The sequence below is a fragment of the Melanaphis sacchari genome, unplaced genomic scaffold, assembly GCF_002803265.2.
Source record: "Melanaphis sacchari strain LSU unplaced genomic scaffold, SCAv2.0 Contig4_pilon_pilon, whole genome shotgun sequence".
NCBI lineage: Eukaryota > Metazoa > Arthropoda > Insecta > Hemiptera > Aphididae > Melanaphis > Melanaphis sacchari.
Genome location: NW_020271335.1, coordinates 11,086,794 through 11,109,640, shown reverse-complemented (window position 1 = coordinate 11,109,640; position 22,847 = coordinate 11,086,794). Strand labels below are relative to the sequence as shown.

Sequence of the window (22,847 nt, the reverse complement as noted above, 5' to 3'; positions counted from 1 at the left end):
TTATATATTTATTAAATTTTTGAAGAATGTAATCTTCAATTAAAATCGCAATACAAACTATTATGCAAACAATTTATTATTTATAATGGTTTTACAAGACATTTCAACTTGTGATCTATTAGACCATAAAAATTAAACACATTATATAAATTGCGATTTACAAATCTGAAGTCATAAGATCTACTTTTTTTATCGTAACCAATGGGTTATGGCATATAATTAGACAATAAATAATAAATGTAGATTAGGTTATGCTGGATACGGAATACGTCACTATTTTACAAGCACAAAGATAGTATGAATACAGAGTAGATATCTATATATATATATATGTAGAGAGATGTTGTATATTGTTATAGTTATATACTTGTATTATATTCAATATACCTAGTACCCAACAATTATTTAAAATTATTAAATTTTTTTTTGACTATATTAAAAGGAAAGTTAACATCTTAGCTTTCATATAATTTAATTTTGAAATGAAAGTCTCCTAATCCTAAAGTACCAAACGTATTGAATCATTTCGATTTAAATTACATCTATATGACATAATACATATCACTTATGTTGATATCACTTGTGTTTTTTTTTAATTTTTAACTATATTTTTGAAAAAATGATTGTTTCTATAATAATTTATCTAATCATTTTAAATACCTATCTATTTAGTTAATAATAGCATTAATTGTAAAAATTACTATTTATAACCAATGATAATAGGCAATAAACGTAGGATATAATTTTTTATTCAGTTGAGACTTAAGAGTTAAGAGTAACAATTGTTTACAAATCTATCATTACTAATCGTCTTAACTATTTTTGGTGGTTTTTTTGTAAACATTTTAAGGAATTAGTCTGATTTAACAATAGAAATTATACCATAATATTGTTAAAAGAACATTTTAATTAAGCCTAAATTAGCGAGTTAATTATTAGAAGCTTCATTTTTAGTTTTTACATCTTCGATGAAACGATAGGTACTTAGAGAAAAAAACTTTAATTTTAAAATTTATTTATGTAAATATTACAAACTGTCAAAAAACCTTCTTAACAATCATACTTACTATAAACTATAAAGTATAAAGCACAAAAATTCTCCTGCAGTCAAACTTATTATAGACATAAGTTAATAGTTATAGCTAGAGCAAGTGCTTTCATGTATTTGCATAGGTATTTATTTGGTTAATGTAATCGTATGTTTATTAAGTACAAAATTCAATTCACAATATTTGTGATTAAATACTCAATTATTTTAGTGTTTAATTTAATAATTTATCAAGGACTTTGAAAGATATTTCTCGTAAATCAAGGTTAAAATTAATTACATTATTAATTATAATTATAACCTACATTTTTGTTTAATATTTCGGATAAGAACTACGTAGTAAATAGTAATAGTACAACAAAAGTTATAGTTTTTTTTAGCGCGTATTTAAAATTTTTTGAAAATATTTTTAAATTCATAATGAATGATTTTTTAATATTTTAAGTTCTTGGACTAGTATAATTTTTTTTTCTCAAAACATTTTATTTAATAGACGTGTCTTAATAATTTAGACTGTTTAAAATAATTACTTCTACATTTGAAAAATCAAGATAACTAAAATATTCGTCAATTCATCATGCGGAGTCAATCAATTATTGATCTCTTTCTCCTCCCAAACATTTTACATTTATTTATTATTTTATCACAGTTTTTACTTATTGCATAACATAAGTAATAGCGTATTACTACTAATAGGTATTTTAATTCTATTGCGAAAACCATTTTTTTTTTTTTTTTTTTTTGATAAATGCAGTAAAATAAAATATTATGCATAAAATACCTAAATATAGTTCATTTATAAATGCTCACGATAAATTATTATTATGATAAGTGGTAACCAACGGTATTTACTATTTAGTGCCTACCAATTATATAATCTTGCTATAATGTTACTTTATATTTTATTAATATCCAAAAAAATAAATTAGAAATAACTTGTACTATTATGCACATGTTTATTATTGCAGATTACTGTGCTTAATTTTTTATCTTAAATTTCCCAACTCGTGTTATTAATATGTAACGTATGTAGTAAATTATAACTTATTTTAATGAATAAAAAGTACGTTTTTAATTGTATAGAACGTAAATGAGTAATTAAATCATACTAATCATAGATTTATTAATATTAATTATTTTACGAATTAAATATTTTAAATACCTTCACTGGCTTCACTCAATTTTTACATCCAACTATCATGATAAGACTACTCTTCTGTTATCTTGAAAAAAAGCCGCTTATCTACATTGTTATCGCTATAATTATATCTCCTATAATCCGTTTTCCATGGCCGTAACTTGTTTCAGTCGGTCACTGGTTCGTCGTCTATTTTACTTACCTAATACCTTCTACTTTCTAGTCAACTCGTCTGGTCGTCCCTCATCTGAGTCGTCTGGCCATCAATCTACCCATTCACTTTTTTTTCACTTTAATTTTATAGTTTCGTTATTAGTTTTTTCCTGTCATTAGTATTGGTATGTAACAGTTATCTTCACTATTCGCCCTTATCCCTCCGATTTTCGATCGTGATGATCAATATTTGGTGAACAATTGTATTAATTATTTGGAATTCAAAAATTTTAAAAATGACTACTAACTGTGACAAAAACTGTTATCTTTCAAAATTCAAATGGTTACAAAAGCTTGGACCATCATATTCGGTTAAAGCAGAAAACGTAAGTGTATTTTTAAATTTAAACTTTATCAAAAAAAATGAAATGTAATATATTATACTCAATATAGTTTATTTTTATACTATGATAATTTAGATCACAGCATTAAAGAGTCCCTCAGAGTTCTATCGCACACTTTTAGACCGATGCCGTACAGCAAAACATCGCATTGTAATAGCTTCTTTGTATCTGGGTATAGGGAATCTAGAACGAGATCTTGTGAGTAATCTTTCCTTGGATTAGTATAATACTGTGATTTATAACTGATTTTGATTTCAGGTTAATACCATAAAAGATGCTATGGAAAATAGGAGAGAATTGAGTGTGAGGGTTTTGTTGGACGCTAATCGTGGGTCTAGAGGTAAAGTAAGTTCACGTACCATGTTGATGCCCATAGTGAATCCATCATTCGATTGTCGTGTAGGTAAATATAGTAAAATATAAGTTTAACACATAATCTAATATATTTATTAATTGTTTGTCATTAAGGTATTTTTGTATCATACCCCAAAATTGAGAGGACTACTTCGGTTGCTATTACCTGAAAGATATAACGAATTAATAGGAATACAGCACATGAAACTATACATGTTTGATGACTCTATAATTATCAGCGGTGCAAATTTAAGTCAAGATTATTTTACTAATCGGTAAATAAATTTTAATAAACTTTTTATTTTTTAATAATTCTGTTTGCATATTGTATTAATGTTCAAATAATTGTAATTTGTATTAATTTGAATTTTAGACAAGACAGATATATTATCATTGAAGATTGCAAATCGTTAGTAGATTTTTATACAGGATTAGTTGAATTATTTGGCCGTATGTCATTTCAGCTTACAAATAAAAACACTTTAACATTGGATCCTACTTGGGAACATCATCCATATAAGAGTCCTTATAAAACATATGCTTCAGAAGCTAGAAAACAGTTAATGCAATATTATAATACACACATTATAAAACATCCAATTTTTGAAAAAAGTAATATCAATTTTTTTCTTTAAAGTATATGTATTATGTTAATTTATTATTTTCTTTTTGAATTTTAGCTACGGATACAATAGTTTATCCTTTAATTGAATTTCCTCCATTTGACATACATCATGACAGTCAAACAACTAATCTTCTTATGTGTAATGCTGAACCTGGATCTACAATGCATATGGCCACTGGATACTTTAACATACCAGATATTTACACTAATACTATGTTTCAAAAATCATTGGCAAACTTCAAAATATTGTTTTCCCATCCAATGGCTAATTCATTTCAACAGGCTAAAGGACCTGCTGGTTTTATACCTACTGCATACAGTTATCTCACAAATACTTTTCATAGTAAAATTGAAAAACTCAAACTTCATGAACGGATCACTTGTTTTGAATACCAAAGAACTGGATGGACATTTCATTCCAAGGGTTTGTGGTACACTCCAAACAAGTGTGAGTTGCCTGTATTAACAGCTGTGGGCTCTTCAAATTATGGTACATAATTAATTTTTTCTTTAAATATTGAATTTGGATGGATTTAATTTTTTTAATTTTTTTGTACAGTTTATTTTTCATCGTAAAATTTAGTATTTTCTGAAGTTGTAATTATTTTTTTCAGGAGCTAGATCATTGAATTGTGATTTGGAATCACAATTAATAATTGTAACAAATAACCAAAAATTGCAACAAAATTTTCATACAGAGAAATGTGATATTTTTAAATCAACATCATTGTATATTCCTGATGGTGAATTTAAAGCACCTCTTTGGGTACGATTTGTTTTAAGAATATTTAGAAATTATTTTTAATTATTTTGAGTAACCATTTAAAAAAAAAAAAATAAAATTCATATAAAAAAATATATTATATTTAAAAGTATACAATTTTTTATTCTTACTACCATAACTGAAATAATCAAAAATATTCATATTATTATCGCTTTAGATTTATATATTTCAATTTTCTTTTAATAGTATATTGATAGCAAAAGAGGAATTATTAATTTAAATATTTAGTTTGATTAACACTTTAACATAAGATAAAAATAATTTTTATTTGAAATAATATTTAAGTTTAGTAGTTACTTGTATACTACTTTGGTTAAAAGTTAAATTGTTCTCCGATTTAAAAATGAAACTTTATAAAAGAAACACTATTAAGAATAATGAAAAATTCTATTTATGAAATATTTGGGTTACAATTTAAATATACCTTTTTACTATAAGTATGTATAAAAAAAATTTTACTACAAAAATAATTTATTTTGAAAATTTAATAATTAAATTATTTATTTTTAATTTTAAACTAATTTAGTTAATAAGTTCCCTTGCAGAGTAGAATCTATAATATTATATTAATAGTAAAAAATTCACTTATTTATCAATGGTTTTATATTAATCTTCAATTTCATGTTATTATTTAAAATTTATTATAATTTTATAATTGTAAATTTTTTGCCTACTGGCTACTTATATATTTGAATGAATATTTTATTTATACATGAATTGTACAATGAGATAACTGAAGTTTTAATCAAAAATGATATTTTCATAATAAATACCAACTTTAGACTTAATTTTCAATCAATTGACACATGGGTTACATGATACTTAAGTGAGTTATGGATTTTTTTAACTACTGGAATTGTGTCAGAAAAAAGTCATAACACATTCTTTACTTTACTTAATTGCATTATAGGTACTAATAAAGTATAATGTTACATTATTATTTATTACACTTATTTTAGTTAAATTAAGTATTTATATTTTTAAAAATTGATTTCTATGAAATATTTTTTTTTTTGTAAAACTAATTTATAGAAATATTGTAAATATGTGTATTATTTATTATTACATGCTTATTACTGTGAATTTGTGTACCATTATTGATGAGAAAATCAAGTAACTACTTTTGTTATGTAATAAATATAGCTGTAAAATTGTTTGCTCAATAATTTTTATGAAACAGTTTTTTAGCGTAATTTAAACTGTTAAAAAATTGTTTAATAAATAAAACAAAGTACCTACTCGTATTTGATTGTATTTTGAAATAAATATAAGTGTTGATATTCATATATAGTAATTTTCTAATTATTTTTTTTTAATAAATATTGATTATTGAAAGTATTAAGAATAATGTCATTTGTCAATAAACTATAATCTAGACATAGAATTTTTATTCTGAGCTGTAAGTCTCGGTTCATAATAAATATTATACATAAGTAATAATAATAATAATAAACTTTTAATACTATTTTACTAATATACATTATAATTGCATTATGAAGGTAGAATTATTGACGAAAGAGCCACTGTAGAAATTAAAGCTCCATACATTATGTCAGGCTAAAAAAAAGTTCAAAATGCAATTAAGGCCATCGAGAGTGACACAGTGACTATATCTAATAATAAATAGAAGGTATATGATTAATATCATATATCATTCATAATTTGTACATTTTATTGAAATTATATTTAATTTTCTTGTTGTGAAATTGAGAACGGCCGATTAAAGTGTTGTGAAATGTAATGATGTAAATACTAAATACTAAATGATAATATTTTGTATCCATGACTCAATAAATGATAATTATAATTATTAAAAGATGGAGGGATAGACAGTGTAGGTACCTAAACTACTACGATTATTACAACTAGCGTAAATTCTTCCAGGTCAACATAATGTTTACCTAAAGAAAATATTTGATTATATAATATTATAGTATTTACTATTTAGAAATATCAAAATACCATAACATCATATTATTATATTTTGTTTTTTATTTGGGTAGAAACTAGTTGACCCGGCAATATTTTATCATTCCTTGGTTCCAGCATACATTTATTAATATTTTAGTTAAAATGAGATATTATTTACATATACATTATTATTTTCGTTGTTCGATTGATTCAAACAATCGAGTTGGAGCATTGTAAATTCGAACGATTTACAGTCTATAGCTTTTTGTTACTCGTCTGTTTCTAAAGCTCTTCGTGTTTTTTCATTATGTTTGAGCTGTAGATCGACCATTATTGCTTTTCAGTTTAAAGACATAATTTGAGAGTTTATATTATATATTACAATAGTTCTTTTGCAAATTTTTTAGTAGTAGGTATATATTTCTACTTATAAATAAATCGTAAACAATAAAATGTACTTGATAACCTTTATTTAATTTAAACAAAGTCACATGTAGATATATACATCGTATATATATATTTTATATATCGTCGAATCAAAAATATAGTTTAAAAGTGTACACCATCGTTGGCTGCTTCCCTAGCCCCAGCAAAAGTCTCCCAAGTTCTTTTTTACGGCTGCGTGTCATAGGCATGCGCATGGGTAGAGATGATTGGGCTTTAGCCCCACCTGAGTCTTTTTTTTTAAGCGTGGGTGGGTACTTGGTACCTAAAAAAGTAATAGGGCGTTATAGCCGTAGATTATTAATAACAAAATAAATCAAAACCATAGATATTTACACGATTAAAGATATACTAGTTGCTCATAGGCATAATTTTTTTTGTGTGATCGTGACCGATGGGGGGAGGGTGAGTGGTCAGATTGAATTTAGCCATACCCGACTCAGAAGTCGGGGCACATCTATGCTGCGTGTAATTGACATATGACGTAATGCCAGCACAATTATTTTACTGACCTATTTAAATTTGAAAACATCAAACTTAGATACAATGAATCCACAGCCACAGTAAATTGGCGGACGTAACCTGTCTTTTGGAAAAACATTGAAACATGGATGTCTTTAGTTAGGCATGATTATATTATTTTTCAATCATTTTTTATATTAAGATACAGAATATATTTAAATCATATCTAATCAAAATAACTATTTTATTATCTGTAACCAATATAGCAACGCTATTAGTACAAACAAAAAAATATTCGATTTTCTTGAGTAAAATAGAATATACGTATGTATGAGCCATTCTAAAGTGTCCTAACTTCTAAGTACGCGAGTTGAAAAACAAAATTTCAATCGCTCATTGTTTCTTGAGAAACCTATAGATTTCTATTGAAAACGGGCCATTAGTTTTTGAGTCTATAGAAGACGAAAAAACGATCATTCATTTTTTATGTATTAGATTTGTAATTAATAATAAATAATAATTATATGTGTACCTCTACAATGCCTTGGGACCTGGCCCAACAGCATTTGTTTATTGTTATCTTCGTCTTGGAAATACAGAAGTGCATTTATTAGCATGGACCAAATAATTATGGTTAGTAGCTTAAGATTAATTTAGTTCATACTCATATTAATATTATTATAAGACAAAAGTTAAATTATTATAATTATTATAGTCAAACTTTAATGTTACAACATTGTCTGTGTTTTATTCAAAGACGTGTTTTTTGATTGCAATGAGTTTTAGACATTTTGAAAAGTGACTATTTTGATGTTTTTCACGACTTGTACTTATCTGTAGCATATTGACGACAAAAGAAATAACAAAATTGCATCCGATCAAACAGAATACTTAATCCAAAAAAAGGTATGTTTTGTAGCAAGAACTTTAAAAACGTCGTTTATCATCAATTTTACGACGAGAAGAATTAAAAAATGGTTGAATTGGTCGTTCATCACTTCATCAGTAATTACAATAATTAAACTCATATCGAATACTTTTGCATCAATAGAAATCGAATTATCGTTTAGCTTAACAATTTTTTTTTTTTTTTGTAGTTAATCAATTATTTTGCCATTCTTATCTAATATTCTTGTTGAATTAGAAATAGATTTAAAAAACACACAAAACACATATAAAATAAAAACATACACTCACTCGCAGAGTACGGACTCATTTGTCAACCGTGACATAATAAATAGCAACGTTGTTAAATTGTCCTATGTCCATGTTCAGCAGCGGTGACCGCTAAATGCGGATGCTAGCGATGACGACCGTATTATTATTTTAAAAATATTTACTATAAATTTATTTTTAATTTTCATCATAAAACATTATTGTTGTTGACGATGGTTAGCGGATGCATGTTTTCCTAGAAGCGTTTGAAGATCGCCAATTAATTTAATGATTATAATTACAATATACAAAATATAATTGATACATAGGTACGGATATCTATGTAGACGTCAGTACGCCGATTTATTCACATTTCATATTCAGATTTCGGTATACAATTTTTTGTTTTTAATTTAAAAATATTTATTTTAAAATGTATATTTGAACTGTTTTGTTCAACAGTATCTACTATCTAACATAGTATATGATGTAAAATAATATGTACATAGATAGCTATCTCAATCAATAAGATATATTTATATGTAAGTATATTAGTACTATAAGTCTATAGTCTATAAGAAATAAAAGTAAGTACAAGTCTTACCGATCAAAATTTTAAGTATTGTTCAATATGTTCAGTATTCAATAGTTGTAGTTTTGTGCATGTATTGTGTAATATCGTGTAAAAATCGATTTATCAAAATATTATAAAATTACACTAAAATTATAAATTTTAAAATAAAACGTATGTTAAATACTTAGATTCTTATAAATGGCAATGTATCAATAAAAAACGTACCGAAAAAATGTATGATTGTCATTTATCATGTAAGATGAAAGTTTACATTGTCACAAAATGAACCCGAATTTGTAAAACAAAAAATTAATTTAAAATCAATTGAGACAAAAATATATAAATGAATTGGAAAGTTTATCAAAATCCGTGAATAAAGAAATCCAATAAAATCCTGTACCATCACAACACGTAATTCTTCAAAGCACATGCAAGTTTATTTTTGCTTTCATATGTATTGAATTTAAAAATACAAACTGATTCTTATGCAATAATATAAGGACTAAAAAATAATAAAATCAGCAAAAATTAAAATTATAAAATTAAAAAAGTGTATGTAACAAATATTTTTGACGATTCGTTAAATAAAAAATATCTATGGATTTTCTTGTAAAAAACTGCAGGCATCAGACCACCGTTTTGAAAAATGTTGAATGTAAAAACAATCACAAAGTATGTATTTATGTTATATTATTTTGGCAAATTTTACATTGTAATTTGTATTTTATTGTTTTTTCTGCCATAATATATTATGCACTGGGTATAATTGGGTTGTATTATCCGTAATGAACGACGATGTTCGAATTGTTTTTTAAAATATTTTTATTTAAATAAAAAAAAAAAAAAAATACATTTACTATAATGGTAAACTGAGAGTAGGTACCTGTATTGTTGATTAAAAATTAAAAAAAAAAATTTGTATAATATGATACATTGGTTATTGTTTATAAAACAGTTGGCGAAATCAATATAAACAAATAACCGGTAAAATCGTTAAGACTCTGGCCCGGGCCTACTAAGCCTATCCGCTGGATTTCTAGACACGCCACTGGGATCGCCGTCTCACCAGTTAACGACCTTTTCCTCATTATTGTCATGTATTTATTTATGTTCATGCGGCTCGTCACAACTTGTGCATTGGCCGTCAATGACTGATGGTAAAACGGCAAAGTATTCTATTCACTTTTTCGAACGAACGTCGCCGTGACGGACAACGCGTGTTGTACGATCCATGGTCCGGACAGATCAATCACAACGATTTCAGCACCATATACGACGTCCATCGTTTTGCAGTCCAGTGAATGACAAACGCGCCTGGGTATAACAAGTCTTGCGTTAAATAAATTTAAACGATTTTTAATGAGAAATGTCTATAACAATGGGTGTCAGGTCAAAATACAGTTCGGTAATACACATAAAATAAATGTGTCTTTTTTAAAAATAAAAATGTTATGTTGGAGTTTCTGTATGGCAGTGTTAAAGGTTTTTGAAATCAATTCAGACTTAATGTCGTTAGTATAGTATTGATGTAATAAATTGTATAGGTACGTATTTGTAGGTATGTATATGTACCGTTAAACGTATAATATATGCTATAAAATACTGTGATAATTAATATGTGAATTATATTTTTCTGTGTAACGCATGTGAATTAGTTTTCAATATTACCTACGTTCACCAAATAGTTTATCATATTAGGTATTATTATTAATAAATATAATATAGTGAGCACAAATCGCCATTTATTTATTGTAATACTGTAATTTATGTGTGCCTAGCTGGCCAATTTGCACTCCACAAATTGTAAGTTGTTATTTATATACAATATTGTGCCAAAAGAGCCGTAAATTGTTTTTATAATATCATCGTTTGTCAAGCTAAAAGGGCTATTTTTATTTATAATTGTAGAGTCTTAAAGGGCTTTATTTATTATGTTTTTAAACAAACTGTTTGTATCAAATAAGTAATTGTTTATATAATTTTTACACTTCTATATTTTACTTATTGGGCCAACAGGACCGTAATTTATTTACTATAGCTATTATTGCATTAGCTTTTTGAGTTACTTAACCTTATTTATTTTTTTTTTAATTTTATTTGTTCTTAATTTTAAACTTACACGTACAAATATACATACCTACACCAAACACTAGTACTCATTGGCCTTGTTCTATGACCCGGTCTACTTCCTCTGAATTAGTGTATACATAATATACCTATATACACACGTTAAACAAAGGTCAGTTGGTGCTTAGTAGTGTAGACAAAGTCTTTCAGTGATCGAGTACACGGACTAATAGTGTACGTTCCTATTGTAAATAAATCTTTTTAAGCATTTTTAATTACTGTTATTCTTTCTCATATAATATAATATACACCATATCATATAGTTTATAATATGTATAAACAATGCAACATAAAATATAAAAAACAAGATATATTGTAAAACTAATAGATACTTGTAGTTTTTGCTATCTTCGAATTAAAAAAAAAAAAAACATTTAATTAAAAATAAAATAAAAACCTGTTTGAAAACATTTATTTTAACATAGGTATACTTACACTACCAACCATAATAATGCTGTATTATTTATACATAGGTATAGATACTGTTTGTAACTCGAATGTTTTTGTATAATACATTATATATTAGAACAAAGTTTATTTGGGTATACTTACCTATGTTTTACATATTTATTAAGCAGGTTGGTACCTTTATACTTATTCATACTCACAATTTTTTGTCTTTGACTTTTACTTAATTTACAAATAGATAAAAAACAACTGGTATGATGATTATTTTTATTTTGTCAAGTAATAAATGTTTCAACTAAAATCACAAATATTATTTTTTCAATAGATATTTTTGAAGCACGTTGAGCATTATTCGATAATACTGTAAAACTCTCTATATTGTGTATTATTTTAATTATATTCTAATTAGAAAATAATAATTAATAGCATACATAGGTATATACCACATACCGTTTAATAAACCTAACACAATACTAAAATAATGTTTTAAGAAAATATAAAGGTATAGCCGGTATAGGTACCTACTTACACTTCAAGTTATAATAATATATTATGGTATAGGTAGTTTGTACACAAATAATAAGTAGTATATTATTGAAAGTATAAACGAAATTAGTTAAGGTTTAATATTATGTATAATAATAGGATAACAACGTAATTTTGAATAGAAATGCTAATTAGTTTTATATTTTCATTTAGTGAATATTGTTAAATTGTCAATGATATTGTTGTTGTAATGAGATTTCATGCAACGGGGTTTTTTTTTTTTTTTTAAGCCACGGGATATGGTATAAAATATTCAAATTTATCATCAAAACCAGTTGAAGTTTTATTATTATAAAAGCCAACGCACCAGTCTGTACCTATCAACTCTTGTATCACTGCTCACTTCGAGTAAGTAACTGTTTACCAACCAACCTACCGGCTACCTATAAATATTAAAATATTATAATTTTTCGTGAGTACCTATATTATATTTTTTAACACTATATTTTTAAGTACAATATTAGGTACCTAATTAAACCTACCTATATCATAATATACCTTCCTAAAAATAAAATTGAATTATTTTAATTCAAGTACATAATTACAAAATGTAAATGTTCAAATCACCAAACTTATACTCGTTCAAGTTATATTGTGAAATCCTAGCTCATTTACACTCGTGTATATTTTATAACATTATTATTTTATTGTATTGTATTACATTATCGTGTATCATAAACGGTTGCCCTATAATGGGGTCTCGTTCGTTTGATGCTTGGATAAATAATTAATTCTATATATAAAATAAAATATTAAAGTAATTACTGATTAGTAAGTATACCTAACCATATGTCTTATATAGATGGATTTTTATTAGGAAAAAATATATAGCCGTTAAAAATCTATTTTAAAATGATAAAGTAAAATATTTTCGTACATTATTTATAATTAATGAATTATCGCGATTGAAAGATAATAATATTATAAGATCTATTTATAAAATATTGGTTCAATAAGTAATTATGATTTTATGAAACTAGACAAAAAAAACTTAAATGTGTATATGGGTCTTATAATGAATTTTGCTATAATTCCAGAGTTCTCCATCATGCAAATTAATTATCCGATCGTGTTGGTATTGGTACTTATGAGTGCAGAATATATCAGTAATTAAATAATATAATATTATATTTTGTCTAAATTAAGTTCCATTGAGTACCGTCATATGTCCCGTTGTCCGTATGGAATAAAATCAATTTCAAATTAATTATATAATATAAATAATTATACATGCAAAATATCTATTGAATTCGCATAGCATAAAATTAATAATATATTGTACAATGTAAGTAACTACCTATTTTATATATAGAATGGAATAGAGTGCTTTATAATGTTGGAATTATAAAGTTTTTAAAAATGTTATTCTGAAATTATAATTTACTGGAAAACAGACTTCATGAAAACAGGAAAATAATTTTACAGAATATTATGTATAACATAAGTAATGTATTTATTATACAGCATCCGGACACAATGTTGAATTCGGTTGCGGTGACGTTTGCGGCGTTTGCCGTCTTGCTGCACGGGGTCACTGGCCTCGACAACGGGTTGGCTTTAACACCGCCGATGGGATGGCTCGCGTGGCAGAGATACAGGTGTATCACAGACTGTGAAACGTATCCCGACGAATGTGTCAGGTATGTAAATAAATTGTATAAAGACGCCGCAGATAAACACAATTTTATTTTTTTTTTGCTCGAATAATGAATTGCAATACTTATAACTGATCGTAACCCTCACAGCGCAGTGAATTTTCTAAAAACAAAAACTAAAACGCATTACCTACTTATACGTTCATCTTAAGAAGACGCCACACTCGCATTCGTTGTCTCCGTTTTACACACGTATGAAATAGTAAATTTTCGTTCACCAGTTTCAATAGTGTGTTTTTAATTTTGATATTAGAGTGAATTGATCTATTATTAAACTTTTAGTCAAGTACATTATCTGTGTTCTCTCGTTGGTTTTTACGATATTTTAATTTTTAAATTAGTTATGAGCATTTTCAAATATTTATATTTTTCATACTCATAAATTGTTTAACAATTAAAATATCGTAAAAAACCATCGAGAGAACACAGATAATATTCTTAACTAAAAGTTTGATAATAGGTCAATTGACTCTAATATCAAAACTAAAAGCACACTATTGAAACTGGTGAACAAAAATATACTATGCCGTACGTGTATAAGGCAGAGACAACACATGAGGGGCGTATATCGATTCCGCCGATTTTATATTGATTTCGCCGGCTATTAATTCCGCCGACTACTGTCTATAATATTTAGGCATTGATTCCGCCAAATATTAATTCTGCCGGTTACTGTTTATCGGTGAACGAAAATTTGCTATGTCGTACATGTGTAAGACATATTAATTAATATTATTAAATAATATTAATTAGATTATACATTTTGATTTTGATTTATACAATTATTATTATCATTAATATATGTAATATAATTATATTAATATAATGTATTTATATTATATTAATTATAATATACAGTCGATTCCGTTTAATAGAGACACCGGTTAATAAGGACAACCGCTTAATCGGGACAATTCTAAAATTACAAAAATAAATGTATACTTGTAATGTAAAAGTACGCCGCTTATCTGGATCGCGAATCCGGATAATTGGGACATTTTTATCGAGTATAATATTAAATATTAATAGATCAATAGTCCGACAATCGCGAACGACTCGCGTAATCGATTTTAGATTAAATTATATACATTTTATCTTATCGTATGATCAAATGTGATGTGTGTTAAATGTTATTTAGTGTATTTGTCGCGTATACGTAAAGATTTATCGCTTGCGCAAAAATTAGATATTCTAGACAAAATTAAATTACAGCCACCAGGCTGTAGTACTCGTCGTCTTTCGGAAATTTTAGGAGTATCAAAATCAACAATCGCGCGAATTCAACTACAAGAACAGTTTTTGCGAGAACAAGCTCTTAGCCAAGTGACAACGCGGAAAAGGAAACGAGAGGGTAAAGATGCAGATGTAGACGAGGCACTTACACAATGGTTTACACTGGCTACTAGTCGGGTCGTTCAAGTGTCGGGTCCTATATTAAAAGCTAAATCCGAAGACCTTGCAAGGAAACTTGGTAATGACGAATTCAAAGCCACCGACGGTTGGTTATCTAGGTGGAAAGTACGACACGACATAAAATTTAAAATATCACATGGTGAAAAAGCTAGTGCAAATTCAGAGTATGCCGATGAATGGAAATTTACAAAATTACCACAGATTCTTGCAAAATTTTCTCTCGATGATATTTATAACGCAGATGAAACAGGATTGTACTATCGTGCAACTCCAGATGATTCTCTGTGTTTTAAACACGAATCGATAGCTGGATCAAAAAAAGCTATGGACAGATTAACTATACTGTGTTGTGTGAACGCAAGTGGGACTGACAAAAAAAAGCTTTTAGTGATAGGAAAAAGTAAAAAACCTCGTTGTTTTCAAAAAATTTCTTTACAAAAATTACTGGTTGAGTATCATGCAAATAAAAACGCATGGATGACTTCGGCCATTTTTACCGATTGGTTGCAACGTTGGGATAGTGAGTTGAACAAAACAAAAAAGGCTATAAGTCTCGTCTTAGACAACTGTACTGCCCATCTTAATATATCTTTGAAAAACATCAAGCTTGAGTTCTTACCACCTAATACAACGTCACTAATTCAGCCTTTAGATATGGGTGTTATCCAAAATTTAAAGGTTAAGTATAGAGCAATACTGGTCAATTACATTTTAGAAAAGATTGAAGACAATTTACTTGAATCAAAATCAACAGCAATAGATATCAGTAAAAAAATTAATATCCTACAAGCAATTCAATTTATTTCAGACAGCTGGCGTGATGTAAGTAGTCAGACAATAAAAAATTGTTTTCGAAAGTGTGATTTTTTGGAGGAAAGTTATAACAATGATCAACAGTTGGAACCTAATTCCGAAGAAAATTATAACGTAAGAGTGCTAAATAACGTAGAATTTGAACAACTGGATTCAAATGTACAATGTTATGACCAAAATGAATACGCCGATGATGTAATATTATTCAATCCATACAAGATCAACATAATTCAGATGAAGACACGGATGAGGAACCAGATCCACCAAACCGACTACAGAAGGCAAAGAAATCTTTGGAAACATTGAGATTATTTTTTCTTCAACAAGGAAATGAAGAAAGCCCGATAAGTGCTTTGGATACTTGTTCGGACTACATTCGTCAACAAACATTAAAATGTAAAAAACAAAGTAATATTCATAATTTTTTTAAATAAGATAAAATAATAAAAAATATATATATGTGTGTACTTTTATAAATATTTAGGTTATACATAAAACTATGTTTTTCTTTTTGTATAATTAAAAAATTTCTATAATTGTGTTATTGTAATAACTAATATGTATTTGTAATAATAAAAACATAAAAAATCAGTTTTTCAATAAATTCATATGTTTTTTTTTTCATTTCGGATTATTGGGACAACCGCTTTATTGGGACAAAATAAAACGCAACCAATGTGTCCCAATAAAGCGGAATCGACTGTAATTAATATATTCACATACACGTATTAATTAGGATACACATTTTAATTTTAATTATATATTTATACAATTATATTATTATCATTTTATACAATTTAGACTATACATTTTAATATTTTTTAATATATATTCACATAAATATTAATATTAATAATTATTGTTTTTTTTTTTTTTCATAAAAATTAAATAATATTTATTGTTGATTTATTTTATCACAACAATAAAAATATTTGGATAATTAAATACTATAAAATTTTTATTTATTTATTCATAGAAGGTGCAATTCATTTTTTTATTTTTATGGTGACGTAAACTAAAAAAGTTTGGTATATATTTAAAAATACATATACAAGGGGGGCATAAACAGTGTCCAACAAAATCGATGTGTAGATATTATAAACAGTAGCCGGCGGAATCGATACAAACCTTTTTCCTAAACAGGTAGTTTCGGCGGGATCAATAGTTCCTCCACATGAGACGTCCTCTTAAGTTCAATGTGCTGTTTTTCCGCTTATCGACACTGGATATGTATATGTTACAAATAATGAATCATAAATAATTAGCAATTAATAATTATATTTATTATGTCTATATAAAACGTATATTCGTATTATAGCTTTATAGCCTATATAAGTGAACTTATTATACAACCTAGATAAATCATAACTTTTTTAATACCACCTAATAATATTTTAATTAAAATATCGATAGGTAATTAAAATCTGTTATTTAAAACTGCAGTTTGGCGTTATTGTATAAATATGAAAATGAATAAAATATCAATTAGATATCGGTTTATATAATAACATGAGAAATATTTTCACATACCATTTGAATAAAATAATGTATTGTTTATTTTGTATTAGAAATTTATTAAGTCTATTGAGATTAGATTCGCGTTACAATAATAATAATAATAATAATAATAATAATAATAACGAAATAATAATTTCGTGTTCTAAGTTCAAGAACTATAATATTGTGTATACGTATATTTAGTGAAAAGCTGTTTATGAATGTGGCTGATTTACTGGTCAGCGAAGGCTACGCAGACTTGGGGTACAAATACGTTATCGTAGACGACTGTTGGTTGGCCAAGAACAGATCAGCCGACGGAAAGTTGGAAGCCGACAAGACGAGGTTCCCGAGCGGTATTAAAGCACTGTCTGACTACGTAAGTTGCAATTAAGAAATTCTTTGATGTTTTTATAAATATGCTATCTAATATAATGTAAATTATAAACGTATGTTTGAAATGTGAACGTAAATTTCTGAGTAGGTAATGTCTAATGTTTGCCTTTGATACTAAAACAACAAATTCGTGTGTGGGGAACACATTAAGTAAACATTATACTAACTCAAAGAAAATCTATAAAGAAGTTTTAAATTTATTTCGATAGGTAACTGGTAACTGGTATGTGTATGTTAGGAGTCAGGAGATAGTTAATACAGTATAATATTTTATAAATATATTATTTGATCTATATTCTATGAACATTAATTTGTACAAAATCAAACGTTTAAGTTAGATACATAAAATATTAAAGTAAAATATAAATTATAAAGTATAGTGATGTTACTATACTTAATAGTTAAAATGCTATTGTTTATTCACACTGATATAGGTGCACTCAAAAGGTTTGAAATTTGGTTTGTATCAAAACTGGGGAGAGAAAACTTGTGCCGGTTATCCGGGCGTGCTGGGCAGCGAAGAAATGGACGCCAAACAGTTTGCCGAATGGGAAGTTGATTACGTAAAATTAGACGGATGTTATTCGAACGTCAGGGATATGGATAGGGGTAAGATTACTTACAGGCAGTCATTTAAACATCAATTTTTGTTTAACTTATTTGTATTTGTTAAACTTATTATACAACTACCACTCTTTTAATTTATTTTATAAATAACAATTTTAAAATTTCGGTATTTGAATGACGAATGAATAACTATAGTATAATATATGTTCACAGGTTACGTCGAATTCGGAAAACATCTAAATAACACAGGAAGGCCAATGGTGTACTCATGTAGCTGGCCGGCATATCAAGAAGACAAGAGAATGCGGGTAAATATGATTATTGAAAATTATTATAAGTTGTGATTATTAAATGTTGAGATGTATGGATAAGACTATATATCTATATGCAATACAATTATTAATTATTAATACAATATTATATAATAAGATATTTTAATAAGTATTGTATTTTTAAGGGCATGTTATTTTATTAATGTGTTAGGAAAAATACTTAATGTGGTGTATCGGTAAATTGTTCTAAACATATATAACAGGCAATGATCACTAAGAGGACAACAATCGAATTTGAAGGGTTGTTATTAAATTATTTTCCCGTCATTTTATGTTATGCGTGGTTTATTTCGGGAAATCTGATGCAATGAAAATTAATTCAAAAATCTAATATAGTATCCCGTGTCCGGTAGTACTTCATTATGGTTTGAAAATCAAACATAGATATGGTAGCTACATTTTGTTGATTTATGATGAAACCGTACTTGGACGGCATTGAACATTTATTTAAAATCCTGTAATATGTATTGCTTACAAAATAATACTTACATATTATGACATTTAATCGATTATTGTGATTTTTCCCGAAATAAAACTTATCCAAATCCAGTTTTTATTTTTATTTTTTTCGACTACTTATTACTTGTAAATTGTTATTATAGTTGAGATTTTGAGCAGAGCAATGAATGTATTGATTTTACAATGATAAGTTTTTTCTTTATGTTTATAAACACTTTTTGGAGTAGTAAAAATTGTTATTAAAATTTTATAAAATGGGATTGGTTTCTGATATAAAATTGGATCTAGTTAGTACTTTGGAGAGTCAAAAGTAGTAATTTCCTAAAAATAAATTTTACAATCGGGAAAAACAGATAAAAATGAAAGCGATGATTTTCACGCAAATCCAATTTTCGACAAAATTAATTTTGTTGTTTTAATGTAACTCAAAAACAAATAATCATATAGATACTTGAAATTTTCACCAAATTTTTATATTACTATTTTCATTATATTATAATAAAATATTTTAAATATATCGAATATTTTTGAGCTATTATAGACATGATAAGTTTTTAATTTTAATGACTTTTTTCTAGAAATATTGATAATTAGCAGGATAGAAATGCTTAAAAATGTAATCCCCATAAATTGATAATTTTCTCAACTAAAAAATATCAAACATTTAGTCACAAGATTTTTTTTAAGTATTTTAAGTTAAAATTTTATTAAAATTCATAAAAATCATGAAAATTAGCAAATTATTTTGTAGTTTAAAATTTATAATCATTTCTGTTTGAAAATTTAATAAATGCTTTTTATAAGTTCTTTAATATATATTTATTTATTCATTATTTATATTTATACATAACAACATTTTATACGGGAAAGCCAAATCAATTTTTTATATCTTTTAAAATTCAAAATTTTATGATATTAGATATTCATTTGAAAATAAATATTTAAATTCTTGAACAATTTTTGATATTTTATAATTGTTGATAAAAAATTATTTAGTAGGTTAAATTTATTGAATATTTAATGCATGAAACGACAACTTCGACTGCAAACAATTATTTTATGTTGTTTTGTATTTTTTTATATCATCATGTGATAAATTTATAGCCATTCTTCAATTGTAAATCTCATTAAATGTAGATCAATTACGCGTTGATGGCTAAACACTGCAACCTGTGGCGTAACTACGGAGACATTGACGACTCGTGGAGTAGTGTAACATCCATCATTGATTACTTCGCACTGAAACAAGAGTTCTGGGCGCAGTATGCAGGACCTGGCCACTGGAACGATCCAGACATGGCAAGTACATATTATTATACATTATAATACTACACATCGTTAATATAATTATACAGTAATGAAAAAACTCTGTTTATATAATATATAAATATGTACATATGTCTCTAAATAGTATAAAATGTACTCGTATATTTTAAATATTTTATTATCAGTTCCCAGTGTGATATATCATACATGCTTCCTTTTAGCTCCTGATCGGAAATTTTGGTTTGACAATCGACCAGAGCAAATCGCAAATGGCCATTTGGGCCATATTGGCCGCTCCACTGCTCATGTCCAATAAATTGTCCGCTGTACGCCCAGAGTTCAAAGAAATTTTGCAAAACGCTGAAGTCATCAAAATCAATCAAGACGCCTTAGGAATACAAGGCATGCGAGTGTTTAGGGTAAGTACTTTTACGGTATAAATATAAATATGCTATACGTAATACGTAAATATATACCCACTTATCCGCGTATTACGTTTTTTCGCTGGTTCTGTAATGTCCGTTTACCGGCCACGTAAAGTTCTAGATCAACGACGAGCACTGGCTAATTGATCTTTAAGTATTATTATTTTAAGTTCTAAGATAAAATGCACAGTTATTCCTCATCTAACGTTTTCCGCTTGTTGTTAAATACCGTATTTCAGGATAGGAGTATTGAAATTTGGACTCGACCAATCGAACCAGTTCATCACGGAAATTATTCTTACGCGGTGGCGTTTGCGAGTCGTCGCGAGGATGGCGCTCCTTTCCCGTACAAAATAACTTTGAAAGACTTAGGACTTAATCATCACATCGGTTACACAATTAAGGTAATAGAATTAATGAATTAGCATTCCGTGCCTTATAAGAACTAGTATAGTACATAGTACTATAGTATATAGTGAGGCTGTTCAATTATCATAATACGTAATTTGATTGTAAAAAGTATGAATTAATCGAAAATTTCGATTATTCAAAGATTTTTATCGATAAAAGTTTATTTAGAAATCAATTGTTGAAATAGCTTAATGAAGCTAATCGATTAATTGAAATAATTGAACAGTTCTAATATATACAGTGTGTGTATGAGTACAACGTATATTACAATTATAACATACGCGTTTTAATTGAAAATGAAGGTCTACATAGGTGGTTCTTTAAATCTTTTAAAATTTCTAAACACTGAGAAAAATGAAAATAAATATAGGTACTTATATAAGAATAACCTTGTAAATAAGTATATGCCTAAATAGTAGGTACATTACATAATTATTATATACTTGAATATTTAATATATTATAATAACATTAATAACTACTTATCCGCTCAGTATTGAGTGTATAAATTATGTTTACCCTTATGGCCTATAGTTTATAGTTTTTGTAAACTTTTATTCTCATTTGATTATTTTATTATTAACTCGTTACAGAATTTGTTTGATAAGCCTACCTCAAATAGTATCAAACACTACGCCTTGCCAAAGACTGTGGTCAACGTACGGATTATTCCGACAGGTAAAATAATAATCTATAAATCATATATATTAGTCTAAAATAATTATTTTACTTATACGTTCTTGTATTGATGCAATAATAGTATGTAGTATATTCATATTTATTATTATGTGTGTTATTTAAAATAGGTGTTGTGTTCTTACGATTCGACATTATTAAGATCAAATTGGAGGACGATATTTACAATAGCGCACTCAACAAAACCATTACATTTACATAAATCTATTGAAAAAAAGCAAAAAACCATTATAGTTTACTTGTTATAATTCATAACTTTATATGTTATTATTAGAATAGTAATAATGTTTCGTATAAAACTATAAACGATATACGTTTATATAAACGTTATATAGAATAAATATTAAAAAACTTTCAATACGCTTGATAAACGTGTTGTGTACTTACGACTTAACTATAATATTATTACAAAAATCTCAATAATAAATGTTGTAAATGTTGTGATTTATTCAAGAGGTTGAAATTGTTGGCACGTGTATGTGTCATGTGTGTAATGTGTGATAAATTCAAGATCTCGAAAAATTAATTTTTTTTCTGCACGTGAAATAATTTTTAATGTTCACCAATACGACTTATCAATTACACAATGTTGGCTTATTTCAATATAACAACACATAGTTATTGTTTAATAATAATACTTGCAATAAAAATTTACTTCGGTGTTAACATAAACAATAAATTAAAAAATATATTTATCTATATAAAAACTACGCAAATAACTGAATACTTTATGCTTTTAAGTTATAGATTGACATATAGTGCACGTTTGCCGTTCAAGTTTCACA

General features: G+C 26.8%; 2 protein-coding genes across 4 annotated transcripts; both read left to right on the top strand.

Annotated features, from left to right (window-relative positions):
• The first annotated feature begins 2,635 nt into the window (after positions 1–2,635).
• On the top strand, positions 2,636–4,548 carry LOC112598911 (CDP-diacylglycerol--glycerol-3-phosphate 3-phosphatidyltransferase, mitochondrial). Its single transcript, XM_025345578.1, has 7 exons — positions 2,636–2,725; positions 2,819–2,941; positions 3,002–3,142; positions 3,212–3,372; positions 3,471–3,709; positions 3,778–4,212; positions 4,337–4,548. Exons 1-7 carry the CDS (start codon positions 2,636–2,638, stop codon positions 4,525–4,527), a joined length of 1,380 nt encoding a protein of 459 aa, XP_025201363.1. The 3' UTR covers positions 4,528–4,548.
• Positions 4,549–10,176: 5,628 nt separating this feature from the next.
• On the top strand, positions 10,177–22,322 carry LOC112599105 (alpha-N-acetylgalactosaminidase-like). 3 transcript variants are annotated; one of them, XM_025345853.1, is made up of 11 exons: positions 10,296–10,370; positions 12,364–12,545; positions 13,598–13,773; positions 17,716–17,890; positions 18,342–18,516; positions 18,688–18,782; positions 20,403–20,564; positions 20,753–20,950; positions 21,196–21,360; positions 21,960–22,044; positions 22,173–22,322. In XM_025345853.1, exons 3-11 carry the CDS (start codon positions 13,610–13,612, stop codon positions 22,262–22,264), a joined length of 1,311 nt encoding a protein of 436 aa, XP_025201638.1. In that variant the 5' UTR covers positions 10,296–10,370; positions 12,364–12,545; positions 13,598–13,609; the 3' UTR covers positions 22,265–22,322. The 3 variants fall into 3 exon arrangements, with proteins under 3 accessions (XP_025201637.1, XP_025201638.1, XP_025201639.1); XM_025345854.1 differs by having other exon boundaries at positions 10,297–10,370; positions 12,364–12,481; XM_025345852.1 differs by lacking the exon at positions 12,364–12,545 and having other exon boundaries at positions 10,177–10,370.
• Positions 22,323–22,847: the final 525 nt, after the last annotated feature.